Source organism: Zootoca vivipara, chromosome 13 (genome assembly GCF_965207765.1).
Source record: "Zootoca vivipara chromosome 13, rZooViv2.hap1.1, whole genome shotgun sequence".
NCBI classification, from domain to species: Eukaryota; Metazoa; Chordata; class Lepidosauria; order Squamata; family Lacertidae; genus Zootoca; species Zootoca vivipara.
In genome coordinates, this window is record NC_142596.1 from 43,462,382 (window position 1) to 43,477,423 (window position 15,042).

The following is a 15,042-nucleotide window of genomic DNA, read 5'->3' on the forward strand; positions in this document are numbered from 1 at the left end:
AGTTGTTGGGGTTTTTTTGGGGGGGGGGATCACTAAGGATCATACGATCGACCATGATTGACCATGGACATCCCGCAATCAACCAGTAGATCACCATTGACCTGTTGGACATGCCTGTTCTATACAACCTGGTATCAGTTTATTGATTTTGTTAAGGCAATCAAATACGGTTTTCACCCTCCATCGACTCATGGAACCTTATGGAGAGACGCTTTCATTCCAGTGCCTTTTTTGGTAGGTCTAAAAACTACAACCATCAGCCTCTGTTTTTCTTTCTTTTCTGAACAACTGCCAAGCTCTATTTTTCTTGTATGGGTATGTTTTGTTCCTTGAAATTAAAAATCATTTTTTTAAAAAAAAATAAATCATAAATGTAAAGCCATTTACCTGTTTGATTTCTTCCTCCCTGTTTTCTTCTGGAAATATAGCCAACAAGGTTGATATATCTATTTCTATATTCGTTCCCACTGCAGATGTACTATCTGGGCCATCGACAACTTTGATACTCTCTTCGCAACGGGGCAGGCGGTGGGAGGAAAGAAATCAAACTGATAATTATTTGTTACAAAAATTTAAAGAGCAACATCGGCACAAGCAGACCTGAGGACCCTGCTGGACACCTGGTGGCTGAATCAGGCTGCAATCCTAACCTCATTTACCTGGGAGCAAGCCCCATTGAATTCAATAGGACTGAGCAGATATGGTTAGGATTGTGCTTTTCAAAAATGTATAGAGCAAGTACAAATACCTACTGGAAATGTAAAGAAAAAGAAGGTACCTTTTACTATATGTGGTGGCCGTGTAATGTAATAAAAATCTTTCGGGAGATGATATACAGTGGTACCTCGGTTTATGAACACAATTGGTTCCGGAAGTCTGTTCATAAACTGAAGCGTTCATAAACTGAAGCGAACTTTCCCATTGAAAGTAATGGAAAGTGAATTAATCCGTTCCAGACGGTCCGCGGAGTAAGCATTCATAAACTGAAGCAAACTTTCCTATTGAAAGTAATGGAAAGTGGATTAATCCGTTCCAGACGGGTCCACGGAGTACTTAAACTGAAGCGTTCATAAACTGAAGCATGGGTGTAATTGGTTCCGGAAGTCTGTTCATAAACTGAAGCGTTCATAAACTGAAGCAAACTTTCCCATTGAAAGTAATGGAAAATGAATTAATCCGTTCCAGATGGGTCCGCGGCGTTCATAAACCGAAAATTCATAAACCGAGGTGTTCATAAACCGAGGTTCCACTGTATAATGAAATGGGGGGGGGGTGTTTAAAATAACATTTCTTTGAAAACCAGAAGCTTTTTTATTAGGAATTATAGGTATCAAGATTCCAAAGGGTAAGAAAAAACTATTTATGTATGTTATTAGCCCAATCCTGACCATTGAAGAACGGCAAACCAAGTTGATGAATTATGCTGAAATGGCAAAAACTAACTGGGAAGCTCAGGAACCAAGAGGATAAGAATTTTCAAAAAGAATGGGGGGAAATTTACAATTTATTGAAGAGACCATTGTAAGCAAATGGAAACATGAGCAGGATTTTAATCTCTCTTGTAAAGTAAAAAAAACTATGGATAAACTAGACGGGCAAAAATGTGGAGAACAGATTGATTTGCAGTTGTAAAGGTTGAAATTAGGACCCATGGGGGGGGGGAGTCTTGAGATTCAGAGAAATCTCTTTATATGGATTTGTAATTGATTTTGTTGTAAATTTATATTTGTAAAATCAAATAAAATTTACTTTAAAAAGAAAGAAAAAGGATTGCGCTATTAACCTTTCTCGAGTCCATGTTGTGTTGCCTGTGTTCACCAGTGACTTGTGGTCAGTGGACTAGGGGGACAAGGCCAGTCCCCTAAATGTTCCCCTAGCACCTCCTTCCTAAAGCCCGGGAAGCTTCTGTCCGGCTTAGGGAGGGAGGTGCGATGCTCACGCCTGCAACATCCCCCGTAATCGCCCTCGTAAGCTGGCACCTCTGTCCCTAACCATTCCCCTAAGAAAAAATCCACCACACGACACTGGCGTCTGCCATAATTCCACCCCACACATGCAATACGGAAATCCTCACCAAAAATGTGCATTTCTAAACATATTCACCCTCATAAAATACATTTTTTAATGTATTTTAACTCCAGCTGCCCTCACTTTAGTCCAGGTGCAAGGGGCCTTTAGTCCTTTAGACGTTGCTGAACTACAGCTCCTATCATTCATGGCCGTTGGCCATGCTTACTGGGGCTGTGGGGAGTTGCAGTCCAGCAACTTCTTGGAGGGTCCAAGGTGCTACACACCCAAATCAGCGAATTCATTTCCCGCCACACACACTTCAAGCTCCTCACCATTGCCAAAGGGACACGTCGTCCGAATTCCACTCAGATCTTGGTTATTCATGATGTCAATTTGAAAAGATGGATATTCTGCCATATGGTCATCTATAAACTCGCCTTCATAAACACGGCCATTCTTGAACACAAGCTTACCCTGAAGGGGGAAAAGGGTCGGGAAATTATGTCCCCAATGGCAGAGATTAAAAAACAACAACAGGCCAACTACACACCAGTTAGCATCATTGTAGGCAAGATTCTGTGGGCCACACTGAATTGCAACAGAATGCTGGGAACTAGCTATTGATGGGTAGATATAGTGGTTTTGCAAATGCTCTAATTAAAACTTTATTCTGCAGCATCACTTGTTTTTACAGCTCCAGTGAGCAGGCTGAGGTTTCATGCCATGTTTTTGAGCTTTCCATACACCAAATCTTACCATGCCTTGCTTCTTATTGTAAACCCACTGCCCATCATACATTGCTCCACTGGCAAAGAAGAACTTCCCATGTCCATGGCGGTCCCCACTGACAAAATCTCCCACGTATTCATTCCTTAGGGGGTATTGTGATCCGGGTATTCTCTTCAGGTACCAAGTGTGGGTACCATAGCCGTGCTGAAAAAAAGATTTTAAAAAAACCAACTCTCAGCGAGTGCACTAGAGTTAGGTAAACAACACCAAGGTGCATTGTGGGACAGGTTATTTGTTGCATTGCAACATTGCTTCAAGAAAGCCTTTGGTTGAAGTAATGACAGCCCAACTTCCCAAGAGGCATCTGTTTAACCAGAGAATATGGTAGAACTTGGATGAGGAACCTCAAGATGCCGTTGGACTCCAAATCCCATCAGCCCAAGCCAACATGGCCAATGGTCCATGGATGATTGGAGCTGGGGTCAAAGACCACCAGGAAAGCCAGAAGTGGCCCATCCCTGATTTAGAGTGTGTCAGTTAGGAGCTTTCCTGGTTTCTGTAAAATTCCACTTAAGAAAGATGGCTGCTCTCCATATAGACCAGGGTTTTCCAAACTTGGGTCTCCAGCTGTTTTTGAACCACAACTCCCATCATTTCTAGCTAGCAGGACCAGTGGTCAGGGATGATGGGAACTGTAGTCCAAAAACAAATGGAGACCCAAGTTTGGGAAACCCTGATATATGGACCATGCATAAGTCACACTTCTAAAAGCGGGGTACAATTTAGTCCTATTTTGACAGCCTATGATCCTTGCAAAATTATTAGCCATGGTGATCATCCGTGTAACAAGTAGCTTTCACAAATAATAATAATAATAATAACTCTGGGCGGCTTCCAAAAAAACAGAAATTCTAAAATACAGAAATCCATCAGACATTAAAAGCTTCCCTAAACAGGGCTGCCTTGAGATGCCTTCTAAAGGTCTGGTAATTGTTCTCTTTGACCTCTAGTGGGAGGGCATTCCACAGGGTGGGTGCCACTACCGAGAAGGCCCTCTGCCTGGTTCCCTGTAACTTGGCTTCTCGTAATGAGGGAACCGCCAGAAGGCCCTCGGAGCTGGACCTCAGTGTCCGGGCAGAACGATGGGGGTGGAGACGCTCCTTCAGGTATACCGGACCGAGGCCGTTTAGGGCTTTAAAGGTCAACACCAACACTTTGAATTGTGCTCGGAAACGTACTGGGAGCCAATGTAGGTCTTTTAGGACCAGTGTTATGTGATCTCGGCGGCCGCTCCCAGTCACCAGTCTAGCTGCTGCATTCTGGATTAGTTGTAGCTTCCGGGTCACCTTCAAAGGTAGCCCCACGTAGAGCGCATTGCAGTAGTCCAAGCGAGAGATAACTAGAGCATGCACCACTCTGGAGAGACAGTCAGCGGGCAGGTAGGGACTCAGCCTGCGTACCAGATGGAGCTGATAAACAGCTGCCCTGGACACGGAGTTGACCTGTGCCTCCATGGACAGCTGTGAGTCTAAAATGACTCCCAGGCTGCGCACCTGGTCTTTCAGGGGCACAGTTACCCCATTCAGGACCAGAGAGTCCTCCACACCCGCCCGCCTCCTGTCCCCCACAAACAGTACTTCTGTCTTGTCAGGATTCAATCTCAATCTGTTAGCCGCCATCCATCCTCCAACCGCCTCCAAGCACTCACACAGGACCTTCACCGCCTTCACTGGTTCTGATTTAAAAGAGAGGTAGAGCTGGGTATCATCAGCATACTGATGGACACCCAGCCCAAACCCCCTGATGATCTCTCCCAGCGGCTGCATATAGATGTTAAAAAGCATGGGGGAGAGGACAGAACCCTGAGGCACCCCACAAGTGAGAGCCCAGGGGTCTGAACACTCATCCCCCACCACCACTTTCTGAACACGGCCCAGGAGGAAGGAGTGGAACCACTGCATGACAGTGCCCCCAGCTCCCAAGCCCTCTAGACGGTCCAGAAGGATGTTATGGTCGATGGTGTCAAAAGCCGCTGAGAGATCCAGCAGAACAAGGAAACAGCTCTTACCTTTGTCCCTAGCCCGCCGGAGATCATCGACCAGTGCGACCAAGGCAGTTTCAGTCCCATGATGAGGCCTGAATCCTGACTGGAAGGGATCCAAATGGTCTGCTTCTTCCAGGCGTGCCTGGAGTTGTTCCGCAAGCACTCGCTCAATCACCTTGCCCAAGAATGGAAGATTTGAGACTGGGCGATAGTTGGCCATATTGGCCGGATCTAAAGATGGTTTTTTAAGAAGCGGTTTAATAACCGCCTCTTTCAGCAGGTCTGGGAAGGCTCCCTCATGGAGAGAAGCATTTACCAACCCGCGAAGCCCAAATATGTTAATGAGAGCTTTACTTCTATCGCCAGTTGCTGTATCGGGAGGTAATTGGGTGTTAGAAGAAGGAGATGGATCTCCTACCCCTCCACACTGCAGGCTAATGGAAATTGCCCTCCCACAGAGAGGATTTAAAAAACAAAACCCTGATGTGGCTGCAAGTCACACAATTAATCTAAAGTTTACTTGAGTCCTATCTGGACCACTTTAACACCCAAGCTGTTCAGCCCTACCTGTATGCCATTAACCCACTGCCCGGTATATTCCTGATTTGTCGTGAGCCACCGCATCCTCCCTTCTCCATGACGCATGTCCCTCTCCCACTGGCCTTCATAGATATTCCCAGATTTATAACTATGAAGGGAAAAAACGAACAAGGAAAGCAAAGTGAGTGGCAATTCCAACGAATAGGTGGCTAATACCCCAGAGGACAGGATCACACTTCAAAATGACCTTAACAGATTAGACAACTGGGCCAAAGCAAACAAGATGAATTTTAACAAGGAGAAATGTAAAGTACTACACTGGGGGGGGGAATTGAAAGGCACAAATACAGGATGGATGACACCTGGCTTGAGAGCAGTACATGTGAAAAGGATCTAGGAGTCCTGATAGACCACAAACTTGACATGAGTCAACAGTGTGATGCAGCAGCTAAAAAAGCCAATGCAATTCTGGGCTGCATCAATAGGAGTATAGCATCTAGATCAAGGGAAGTAATAGTACCACTGTATTCTGCTCTGGTCAGACCTCACCTGGAGTACTGTGTCCAGTTCTGGGCACCACAGTTCAAGAAGGATACTGACAAGCTGGAACGTGTCCAGAAGAGGGCAACCAAAATGGTCAAAGGCCTGGAAACGATGCCTTATGAGGATCGGCTTAGGGAGCTGGGTATGTTTAGCCTGGAGAAGAGAAGGTTAAGGGGTGATATGATAGACATGTTCAAATATATAAAAGGATGTCATATAGAGGAGGGAGAAAGGTTGTTTTCTGCTGCTCCAGAGAAGCGGACACGGAGCAATGGATTCAAACTACAGTACAAGAAAGAAGATTCCACCTAAACATTAGGAAGAACTTCCTGACAGTAAGAGCTGTTTGGCAGTGGAATTTGCTACCAAGGAGTGTGGTGGAGTCTCCTTCTTTGGAGGTCTTTAAGCAGAGGCTTGACTGGCATATGCCAAGAATGCTTTGATGGTGTTTCCTGCTTGGCAGGGGGTTGGACTGGAGGGTCCTTGTAGTCTCTTCCAGCTCTATGATTCTATGAATATTGTTTTAAAATAGACTGACATTTCATAAAGTCGCGATGCAAAGTCATTTCCCCAAGATGTGATGCAGCTACTACCGGTAGCAGATGGCTGTAAAGGGGGGAAAGAGAAAATTACGGTGGAGGAGAAGTATATTACCCATAAAAGCTGAACGGAACCTCCATGTTTATAGGAATGTACCTTGGAAGGTGACTAGATTTGCTCCCAATGCGAACAGCAACTTTGGAGGAGTAGTTTTCATTGCAGCAAGGAAGAAAAGGTTAAATACTCCCTCCTCACCTGCTTCAATCCCGATAATTACTGCTCCCCTCAACCAGTAGCTGCTACAGTATTTGCATTTCTTTCTTTTTTTAAAGTGCATATAAAATTAAAAGCTTCCCAAGATGCCACCTTCCCAAACTCTGATGGGTTTTACATTCCAAAGGTGGGAGAGAGGTCTCCAGTATTAGTCCTTGGCAGTATTTGAGATAGCCCAACCAAACACATAACACCATATTTGACTGTTAGTGCATTTCAACTTGATTCATGTTTAGGATACCTAATATGTAATTGTGGAATAGTGACGGATAAGCTCAGCTTGGAATGAGGAAACAATGGATTCTGCTCAGCCATGAAGCTCGCTTTTGGCTAATCTTAGGCCAAATCACAAGTTGCCTTTGTGGTTTGTTTAAGACTGGTCATCATTCTACGTTAGACAAACAAACAAAATCCAGTTGCAAGGGCCACTGTGGATGGTTTCTGTTAAAATAAATGTGTGGCCCGTCATAAATATATTGTTTTGAACATGCAATCATGATAATATGTGGTTTGGTCCTCAATCTCTCAATTTAGCCTACCTCACAGGGCTGTTATGAGGACATAACAGGGGAAACCAACAGAGGGTACCTTGGCTTCCTTGATGCACGTGTAATAAATGAAAATGTGAGTTTCCTGCAGATATGTGTCCTGCTGATATGTGTCCAAAGATCTGCTGAATCAGAAAGGTTCTAAAACTTACCATCTTATTCCCCATCCACATTTTACATTGAATACGAAGTCCCCTTCATACCAGGAAGAACCTTCCTTGTTGTAATAAATGGTGCCCTGAAAGCACATCATACAAGAGCATTAATCAACCAGTGCCTAAGCATTTGCATGTACTAAGGTAAAGTGTGCATTATAAATGCATGTATCCATGAAAATGACACCCAAAAGCGCATTGTATGTACTTACTGTATGTATATCAAGGGAAAAAAATGCACACAAAAAAGTGCAGGTTAGGAGAAAATAGCATTGAAATGGTCATGATTTTTCAGGAGGACTGAAAAGAAACGCAAACTAATGTGGAAATATAGAGCATCAAAGGCTGGGGGGAAATGAGAAACCAAAATAGCTAGATTTGCCCAATTTCAAAACCAGATTGTGAGGTAGTGGTGCTGGGAGGAAGCATGTTGGAATGGAAATCAGTCCTGCAAATATTATTAGTACTGACCATTGTTGCCCCTCAGCCAAAAGAACTATAATTCAAAAACTAGATAACTATGATTTCCATCAAAATATTATTACGGGTGGTAGTACATGTTCCCCGCTGAATCAAGGCATACAGCCCACGCCTCAGATTCCATCTTATCTGTCCTTTCTTTCTGTCGCAGCCCACAGATTCGCCTTCATCAAAGCAAGATTTAATGTCTTCCCATCCAATGTCCTGGGGCACAGGTTTTCCAAAGGCCAAATTTCAGTTTTATGCACGTGTGACAACAGAACAATAGAATCCCTCTACCACATACTGTTCTGTTGCCCCCTGCATATGCCGGCTCGGGCTAGAATCTTGTCTCCTCTAATTCTGGAAATCATGGACAAGCCGCTGGAGTCCCAATTAACATATCTGCTGCAAGATGATGATTCGACCAGAACACTACTTGTAGCAAGATATTTGATTTCAGTTCTTTCTTACAAAAAGAAGCAGCATAATTTACTTTACGTTTACTGATACAAAGTTACATCATTCGAGTAACCTTCAGATCTGATTAATGAAAAATGAAGGCCTGCAATGTACTAATGTTTTAACCATAGCTAAAAGCCCCACAAAATTACTTGAAACATTTAAATATGTTGTACATAAGTTCCTTGTATGAGGGGCTGCCTTATCTGATTGCTCTGATTCTTTTATGTCTTTATTTTGTCTGATTGTTTTTATGTATGACGGTTTTATACTGTTTTATCCTTGTTTGCTGTGTATTATGGGCCTATGGCCGAAATAAAGTTTATCTATCTATGACCATTGTTGCTTTCAGTCCAGGGACAATGTATAACTGATTACGGTTTCCATGTTTGCATTTCCTTTGCATTGAAATGAATGGAATGGGGGTGGAAGCATATTAATTATGTAAAATTCAGCCACAGTGGACAGCAAGAAGAATAACGTCCTTTTTTGTCTAAAGACAACATGCAGCAGAATGGAGACTGCTGTACATTTGAGTGACACAGGTCAGAATGGAAAGCACACATTCATTGGAGCTCAGCTGCTGCTACCTGCCATAATTAAAAGGTAAGTTCTCCCTAACAGGGGGTCCAGAAGAGGCCAAGAGCCCCTTCAAGCCTGGATCTGACCCTGTTTTGTTTGCTTTTTAACTATGACACCAATTGCAAAGTAGAAAACCCATGAAGAGTGAAAGGAGGACAGCTATCAGTCATCTTGTCAATTCCAAACCCCTTTCAGGCAACCCAGCAAATCTTTAATCTGTGTCTAGCAGGGCCGGATTTAGGTTTGATGAAGCCCTAAGCTACTAAGCCTTTACCAAAAGTGTCATGGTCTTTGAAGAAACTCGATCTCAGGAAATGCTAAGAGGAAGGCACGCTTGGCAAATCCACACCGTGATCAACTCCCGCCCGGAAACCAATGCCCCCCCGTGGATGGACGTGTGGATCCAGAATTGGCCTCCACAGTCACTTACGGACCCATTGTTAAAACTGTGTTTGTGGAAGACAATCTCACTCAGCTACGAGTGATTGCCAAAGGAAGATGCTACTGAAGGTAATGGGGCCCTTTATATGTCCAGCTGTCCTTTGTCAACAACAAATTGTCATGGGTATTCTGTGTTGAATATATGCTATATGGGAATTTATGGACCTAATAGGTATCTAAAGCCATTTGCACATAACAAAATATGTATTTTATCAAAGTAATTGTTGAACTGAAATACAATTAAGAAGTATGCAACCAGTCCACGCAGTATGTAGGCACCTGTCAGGGGGCATCCACAGGGTCCGGGATGGATGGATGAGGGAGGCAGGAGATTGGGTCGCAGGGATCCCCACCGGGAGAGCAGTCAAACCTCCAGCGGGGAGGAGAAGGAGGCGATCAGCACCACGGAGAAGGGGCTCCAGGATATTAGCTCGGAGCCCTTGCACCACCTTAGCCCAGAGGGCTCAGAGAGGGAGAAGCTACTTGCTACTTCCATTGCCCCAATTGTGCAGGGGACTCAAATACAAAGAGGGGAGGCGGAGGCTGGGGGTGTCCAAGTTCTTATGCTGGGGTAGAAACCGGAAGGGGGCACTCCTGGATTCTGCTAGTGACTAGGACAGTCATGAAACTGTTTGCTCTTCACTGTACATAGCATGCACAATAAACCTGTAAATAACCAGGTTGGAGTCCTGTGTGGTTACTCGTGAGCAACCACACCATGATTCTTACAGCACCCTATATATAGAAATGAGCAAACCAGTGATATTTTAGGGAGCAGGCTAGCAGGCTTACATCATAGGAGCCTACACAACACAAAACACTGTTGCTGTATGTAGGCTTTATTTTATTTGTTTTTTTATCTTATATTTTGTAAATGTACATCCAGGTAATAATAATAATAATAATAATAATAATAATAATAATAATAATAATAAATTTATACCCCACCCATCTGGCTGGGTTTCCCTAGCCACTCTGGGCGGCTTCCAACAGAAAAATAAAATAAAATAATCTATTAAACATTAAAAGCCTCCCTAAACAGGGCTGCCTTCAGGTGTCTTCTAAAAATCTGGTAGCTGTTTTTCTCTTTGACATCTGATGGGAGGGCGTTCCACAGGGCGGGCGCCACCACCGAGAAGGCCCTCTGCCTGGTTCCCTGCAACTTGGCTTCTCGCAACGAGGGAACTGCCAGAAGGCCCTCGGTACTGGACCTCAGTGTCCGGGCAGAACGATGGGAGTGGAGACGCTCCTTCAGGTTCTTTTCCTTTAATTTTTTTTAGGGCCTCCAAGGGAGTGGGGCCCTAAGCTATAGCTTGTTTAGCCTATACGTAAATCCGGCACTGGTGTCTTGACTTGGTAGCAGCTCTGAGCACAGGACAGGAGAGATCTTCCTGAACCAGAATGCCCCAGCAATCCAGGTGATGCTTCAGCCATGATGCTGTACTTACCTTGCCATGCCTTTTGCCTTCGACCCACTGGCCGATGTACGAAACAGGGTAGGTGCCACACTTGTACATGCCAAAGCCATGCCTGATCCCGCTCTTTACCTCTCCTTCATAGACGCTGCCATCTGGCCAGGTGTAACTGCCATGATGCATTTGTAGGTTCTTTACAAAGTTTCCCTAAAGAGAGGGGTGAGACAAAAGAGATTCACAGCTAGAGGAAGAGATCTATTGTTTTACCTGGAAATTGATGCTGAAGAACATTATACCTTTTCTTTTTTAAAAAAATCGAAAAGTATAGTTTATTAAGGGGTGCTGTTGGCGCTGTAGTCTGAACCACTGAGCCTAGCTTGCCAATTGGAAGGTTGGCAGTTCGAATCCCCGTGACGGGGTGAGCTCCCGTTGTTCAGTCCCAGCTCCTGCCAACCTAGCAGTTCAAAAGCACGTCAAAGTGCAAGTAGATAAATAGGTACCACTCCGGCGGGAAGGTAAACGGTGTTTCTGTGTGCTGTTCAGTTTCGCCAGAAGCGGCTTCGTCATGCTGGCCACATGACTGGGAAGCTGCCTGCGAACAAATGCTGGCTCCCTCAGCCTATAGAGCGAGATGAGCACGCAACCCCAGAATCGTCTGCGACTGGAGCTAAGGGTCAGGGGTACCTTTAACTTTAACTAATGGTTTATTAAGCCCAGGTTCTCGGTTTATCACTACAAACAAGCACAGACATAAGATTTAATATACGCATATGGCAATTTATCCTTGTGGCAAGAGTCTAAGGCATGTACTTGCAAGTTAAGGGCCTCCAAGGCAGTTGTAATGATGCTCCATTTAACACGACACTTTACCTCATATTTCACTCCATCAGCCCATGTGTATGTTCCTTGTCCATGCATGAGGCCTTCAGAAAACATGCCCTTCAAAATGAAACACAGATTTCAATCAATCAATCAATCAATCAGTGTTTATTACAGCAAACGGCCAGCATATTTAAACCAGAATTTCTGCATAATTCTCTACATAAACAATACAGTTATCAATACAGTCATACCTCTTGTTACGAATGCTGCGGGTTGCATAAGACATGGGATACGTACGTGCTGAACCCAGAAGTACCGGGACGGGTTACTTCCGGGTTCGGCAGTTCACACATGCGCTAACGCGATGAATGACGCCATGCGCATGCGCGGAAGCTCCAAATCGCATCGCGCAGATGCGCAGATGCGGCACTTCATGTTGCGTACTGCTCGTGTTGCGTACGGGGCTCCGGAACGGATCCTGTACGCAACATGAGGTACCACTGTATCTTCTTCTTCTTTGACAATCACTCGTATCCAAGTAAGATTTTCTTCCATAAACATGGTTTTAACAATGGGTCCGTAAGTGACTGTGGAGGCCAATTCTGGATCCACACGTCCTTCCACAGTGGTTCCAGAAGTCTGTACTTAACCTGAAGTGTACTTAACCTGAAGCGAACTTTCCCATTGAAAGTAAAGGAAAGTGGATTAATCCGTTCCAGACGGGTCTGCAGAGTACTTAAGCTGAAAGTACTCAAACCGAAGCGTACTTAAACCGAGGTATGACTGTGCTATTTTAACACTCATGTCTTCCTACAAAGAATCCTGGGAACTGTAGTTTGTTAGTGCTGGGAATTGTTAGGTGAGTGTTAAAATAGCATAAGAGTTCTTTAAAGGTATGGTGTGGACATGACCTTAATTGACATTTGCTGCCTGAGGGGCAACTTACCGTATTTTTCGCTCCATAAGATGCACTTTTTTCCTCCTAAAAAGTAAGGGGAAATGTATGTGCATCTTATGGAGCGAATGCGGGGTCGCTGGAGCCGAATTGCCCAGGGGCGAAAAGCAGATCGTGCTTTTTTTAAAAAAGAAAAGAAAGAAAGAGCTAAAGGCTAACAAGAGGGAAAGAAGAAGCCGTTCAGCAGCTGATTGCAAGAGATAGGGGAGGGAGATAAGGGATGCTAGCTTCCTTACAGCCCCGCCCCCTTGCCCAGGCCTCCATTGTTGAATGTTCTGCAGAGGGAGGCTGTTTGTTTCCCCAGCAACATGTGACTGGCTGATTGGATTATCTGGCTGATTAGATTACCAGAAGCTGCAGAACTGTGAGTTGAACAGGATTTTTTTCCCTTTGCAAAGTAAACTCAACAACTTTGAGCTGATCCATTAAAAATGGGGCTTTTCCTCTTTGCAAAAGAAACTACACAACTATGAGATGATCCCCCCAAATGAGGCTTTTCCTCTTTGCAAAAGAAGGGCTTTCCCCCTTTCCTCCTCTGAAAACTAAGCGTGTCTTATGGTCAAGTGCGTCTTATGGCGCGAAAAATACAGTAAATCTAGAGTCTAACACAGGCATCCTCAAACTGTGGCCCTCCAGATGTTTTGGCCTACAACTCCCATGATCCCTAGCTAACAGGACCAGTGGTCAGGGAATATGGGAATTGTAGTCCAAAACATCTGGAGGGCCGAAGTTTGGGGATGCCTGGCCTAACACTAGCAGCTTCTTGGTAATTACACCACTACAGTCACAGAGTAGTAAAAGCAATAATCTGAGCCTATCTCACAGGTTCAGGTCATACCAACACCCCAAAGATATTACACACAGAGCCCACCATCAAATGTTCCCACCTTGTATACATTGCCTCCTTGAAAATGAGCTGTTCCTTCTCCCTCATATAACCCACAGATTTTTTCTCCTTCGTAGCTACAAGAGGGGGGGGGAATACTTAAGATTAAAATTAACTGGTATTGAATAAATCCATATAATGAACAGACAAAATAATTTCGAGCATGAAATAGAAGCATTAATCTATATCAAATTGTAAAACAACTTTTCTCACCAGGGTGCATCAGTGGTGGAGAAGGTGTAACTAGTAAAGTTTTCACCTTTTACACACACACACACACACACACACACACACACACACACACACACGGCCCCCCTTTTTTTACTCTTTGGGGGTTGAGAAACTTCTGCAACAAGTTGTGGTATTCTGCAGAAGGCCAGCCCACTCTCCTTGCTTCCCCAATAAAGGGGGGGGGGAGAAACAAAGCAAAAACAGAGAATGAGTAATTTATTTTAACATTTAGATTCAAAGATAAAACTTGGTACTAATTATTCATTCTAACATCATTGTAGTCTTGGAGGTGTAAGGTTGCAAAATGGAATGGAACCCCCAGCAGATGCAGGGATGAAAAATATTGCTTCATTAAGGTAAGCAAAAGATGTAACAACTCTCACTCAGAAACCAGCAAGGAGTCATCTAATTAAATAGATTCCCAACCTCAAAGTAGGCACAATCTTTTTATATTTGTCTGAAATTTACAAATTGCCCTGAGCCCTTGGATTAAAGTAGGGTAGGTCTGCCATACATCTGGGATTTCAGAGGCAGAATTGACATCCATGGAGAATTTCTGAAATGTGGTGTGCTGGTTTTTCACATTTTGAAATATGGCAACCCTAAAGTAGGGTATATATTAGCAAATAAACTCAAAATAAATATATTATAGTTATTATATTATAATTACCTTACTCTGTTTACACTAGGGTTGCCAGACTCAATAGTGGACAGGACTTCTGTGCCTTTAATTGCCCTGCTTGGAAATTAAACAAAGGGTCTGCTGGTTTCTCTTTAAGGTTTCCAGACTCAAAAGAGAGCAGGGCAATTAAAGGCACAGAAGTCCTGTCCACTATTGAGTCTGGCAACCCTAGTTTACACTGCCAGAAAGAAGAGGACCCAGCCTCTAATTAGCTAGTAAACTGCAAGATTGCATCTTCAATGTAATGTAAACCATCTTTATACTACTTTAACAGTAGTATAAAGTATAAAGTACTACTTTAACAGTCATACCCCCACCAAAGAATCCTGGGAAATGTAGTTTGCTAAGGGTACAAAGTGTTAGGACACCCCTCATAGAGCTATATTTCCCAGGATGCTTTGAAGGAGCTATTAAAGTGGTATGAGAAGCCAGGTGGCGCTGTGGTTAAACCACTGAGCCTAGGGCTTGCTGATCAGAAGGTCGGTGGTTCGAATCCCTGTGACGGGGTGAGCTCCCGTTGCTTGGTCCCAGCTCCTGCCAACCTAGCAGTTCGAAAGCACATCAAAATGCAGGTAGATAAATAGGAACCGCTACAGCGGGAAGGTAAACGGCGTTTCCATGTGCTGCTCTGGTTTGCCAGAAGTGGCTTTGTCATGCTGGCCACATGACCTGGAAGCTATACGCCGGCTCCCTCGGCCAATAATGCAAGATGAGCGCGCAACCCC

The 15,042-nt window shown here is 44.2% G+C and overlaps 1 protein-coding gene across 2 annotated transcripts in view; it reads right to left on the minus strand.

Moving 5' to 3' along the window:
- Positions 1 to 15,042, minus strand: part of LOC118092947 (radial spoke head 10 homolog B-like) — a 35,151-nt gene that overhangs the window by 18,206 nt on the left and 1,903 nt on the right. For both annotated transcript variants that reach the window (XM_060282897.2, XM_060282895.2), the window contains exons 3-10: positions 13,406 to 13,481; positions 11,612 to 11,680; positions 10,775 to 10,948; positions 7,380 to 7,465; positions 5,351 to 5,471; positions 2,767 to 2,943; positions 2,343 to 2,484; positions 388 to 509 (exon numbers count right to left, since the gene is read on the minus strand). In XM_060282897.2, the coding sequence (XP_060138880.1) occupies positions 388 to 509; positions 2,343 to 2,484; positions 2,767 to 2,943; positions 5,351 to 5,471; positions 7,380 to 7,465; positions 10,775 to 10,948; positions 11,612 to 11,680; positions 13,406 to 13,481 (967 nt within the window). The remainder of the gene's footprint in view (positions 1 to 387; positions 510 to 2,342; positions 2,485 to 2,766; positions 2,944 to 5,350; positions 5,472 to 7,379; positions 7,466 to 10,774; positions 10,949 to 11,611; positions 11,681 to 13,405; positions 13,482 to 15,042) is intronic.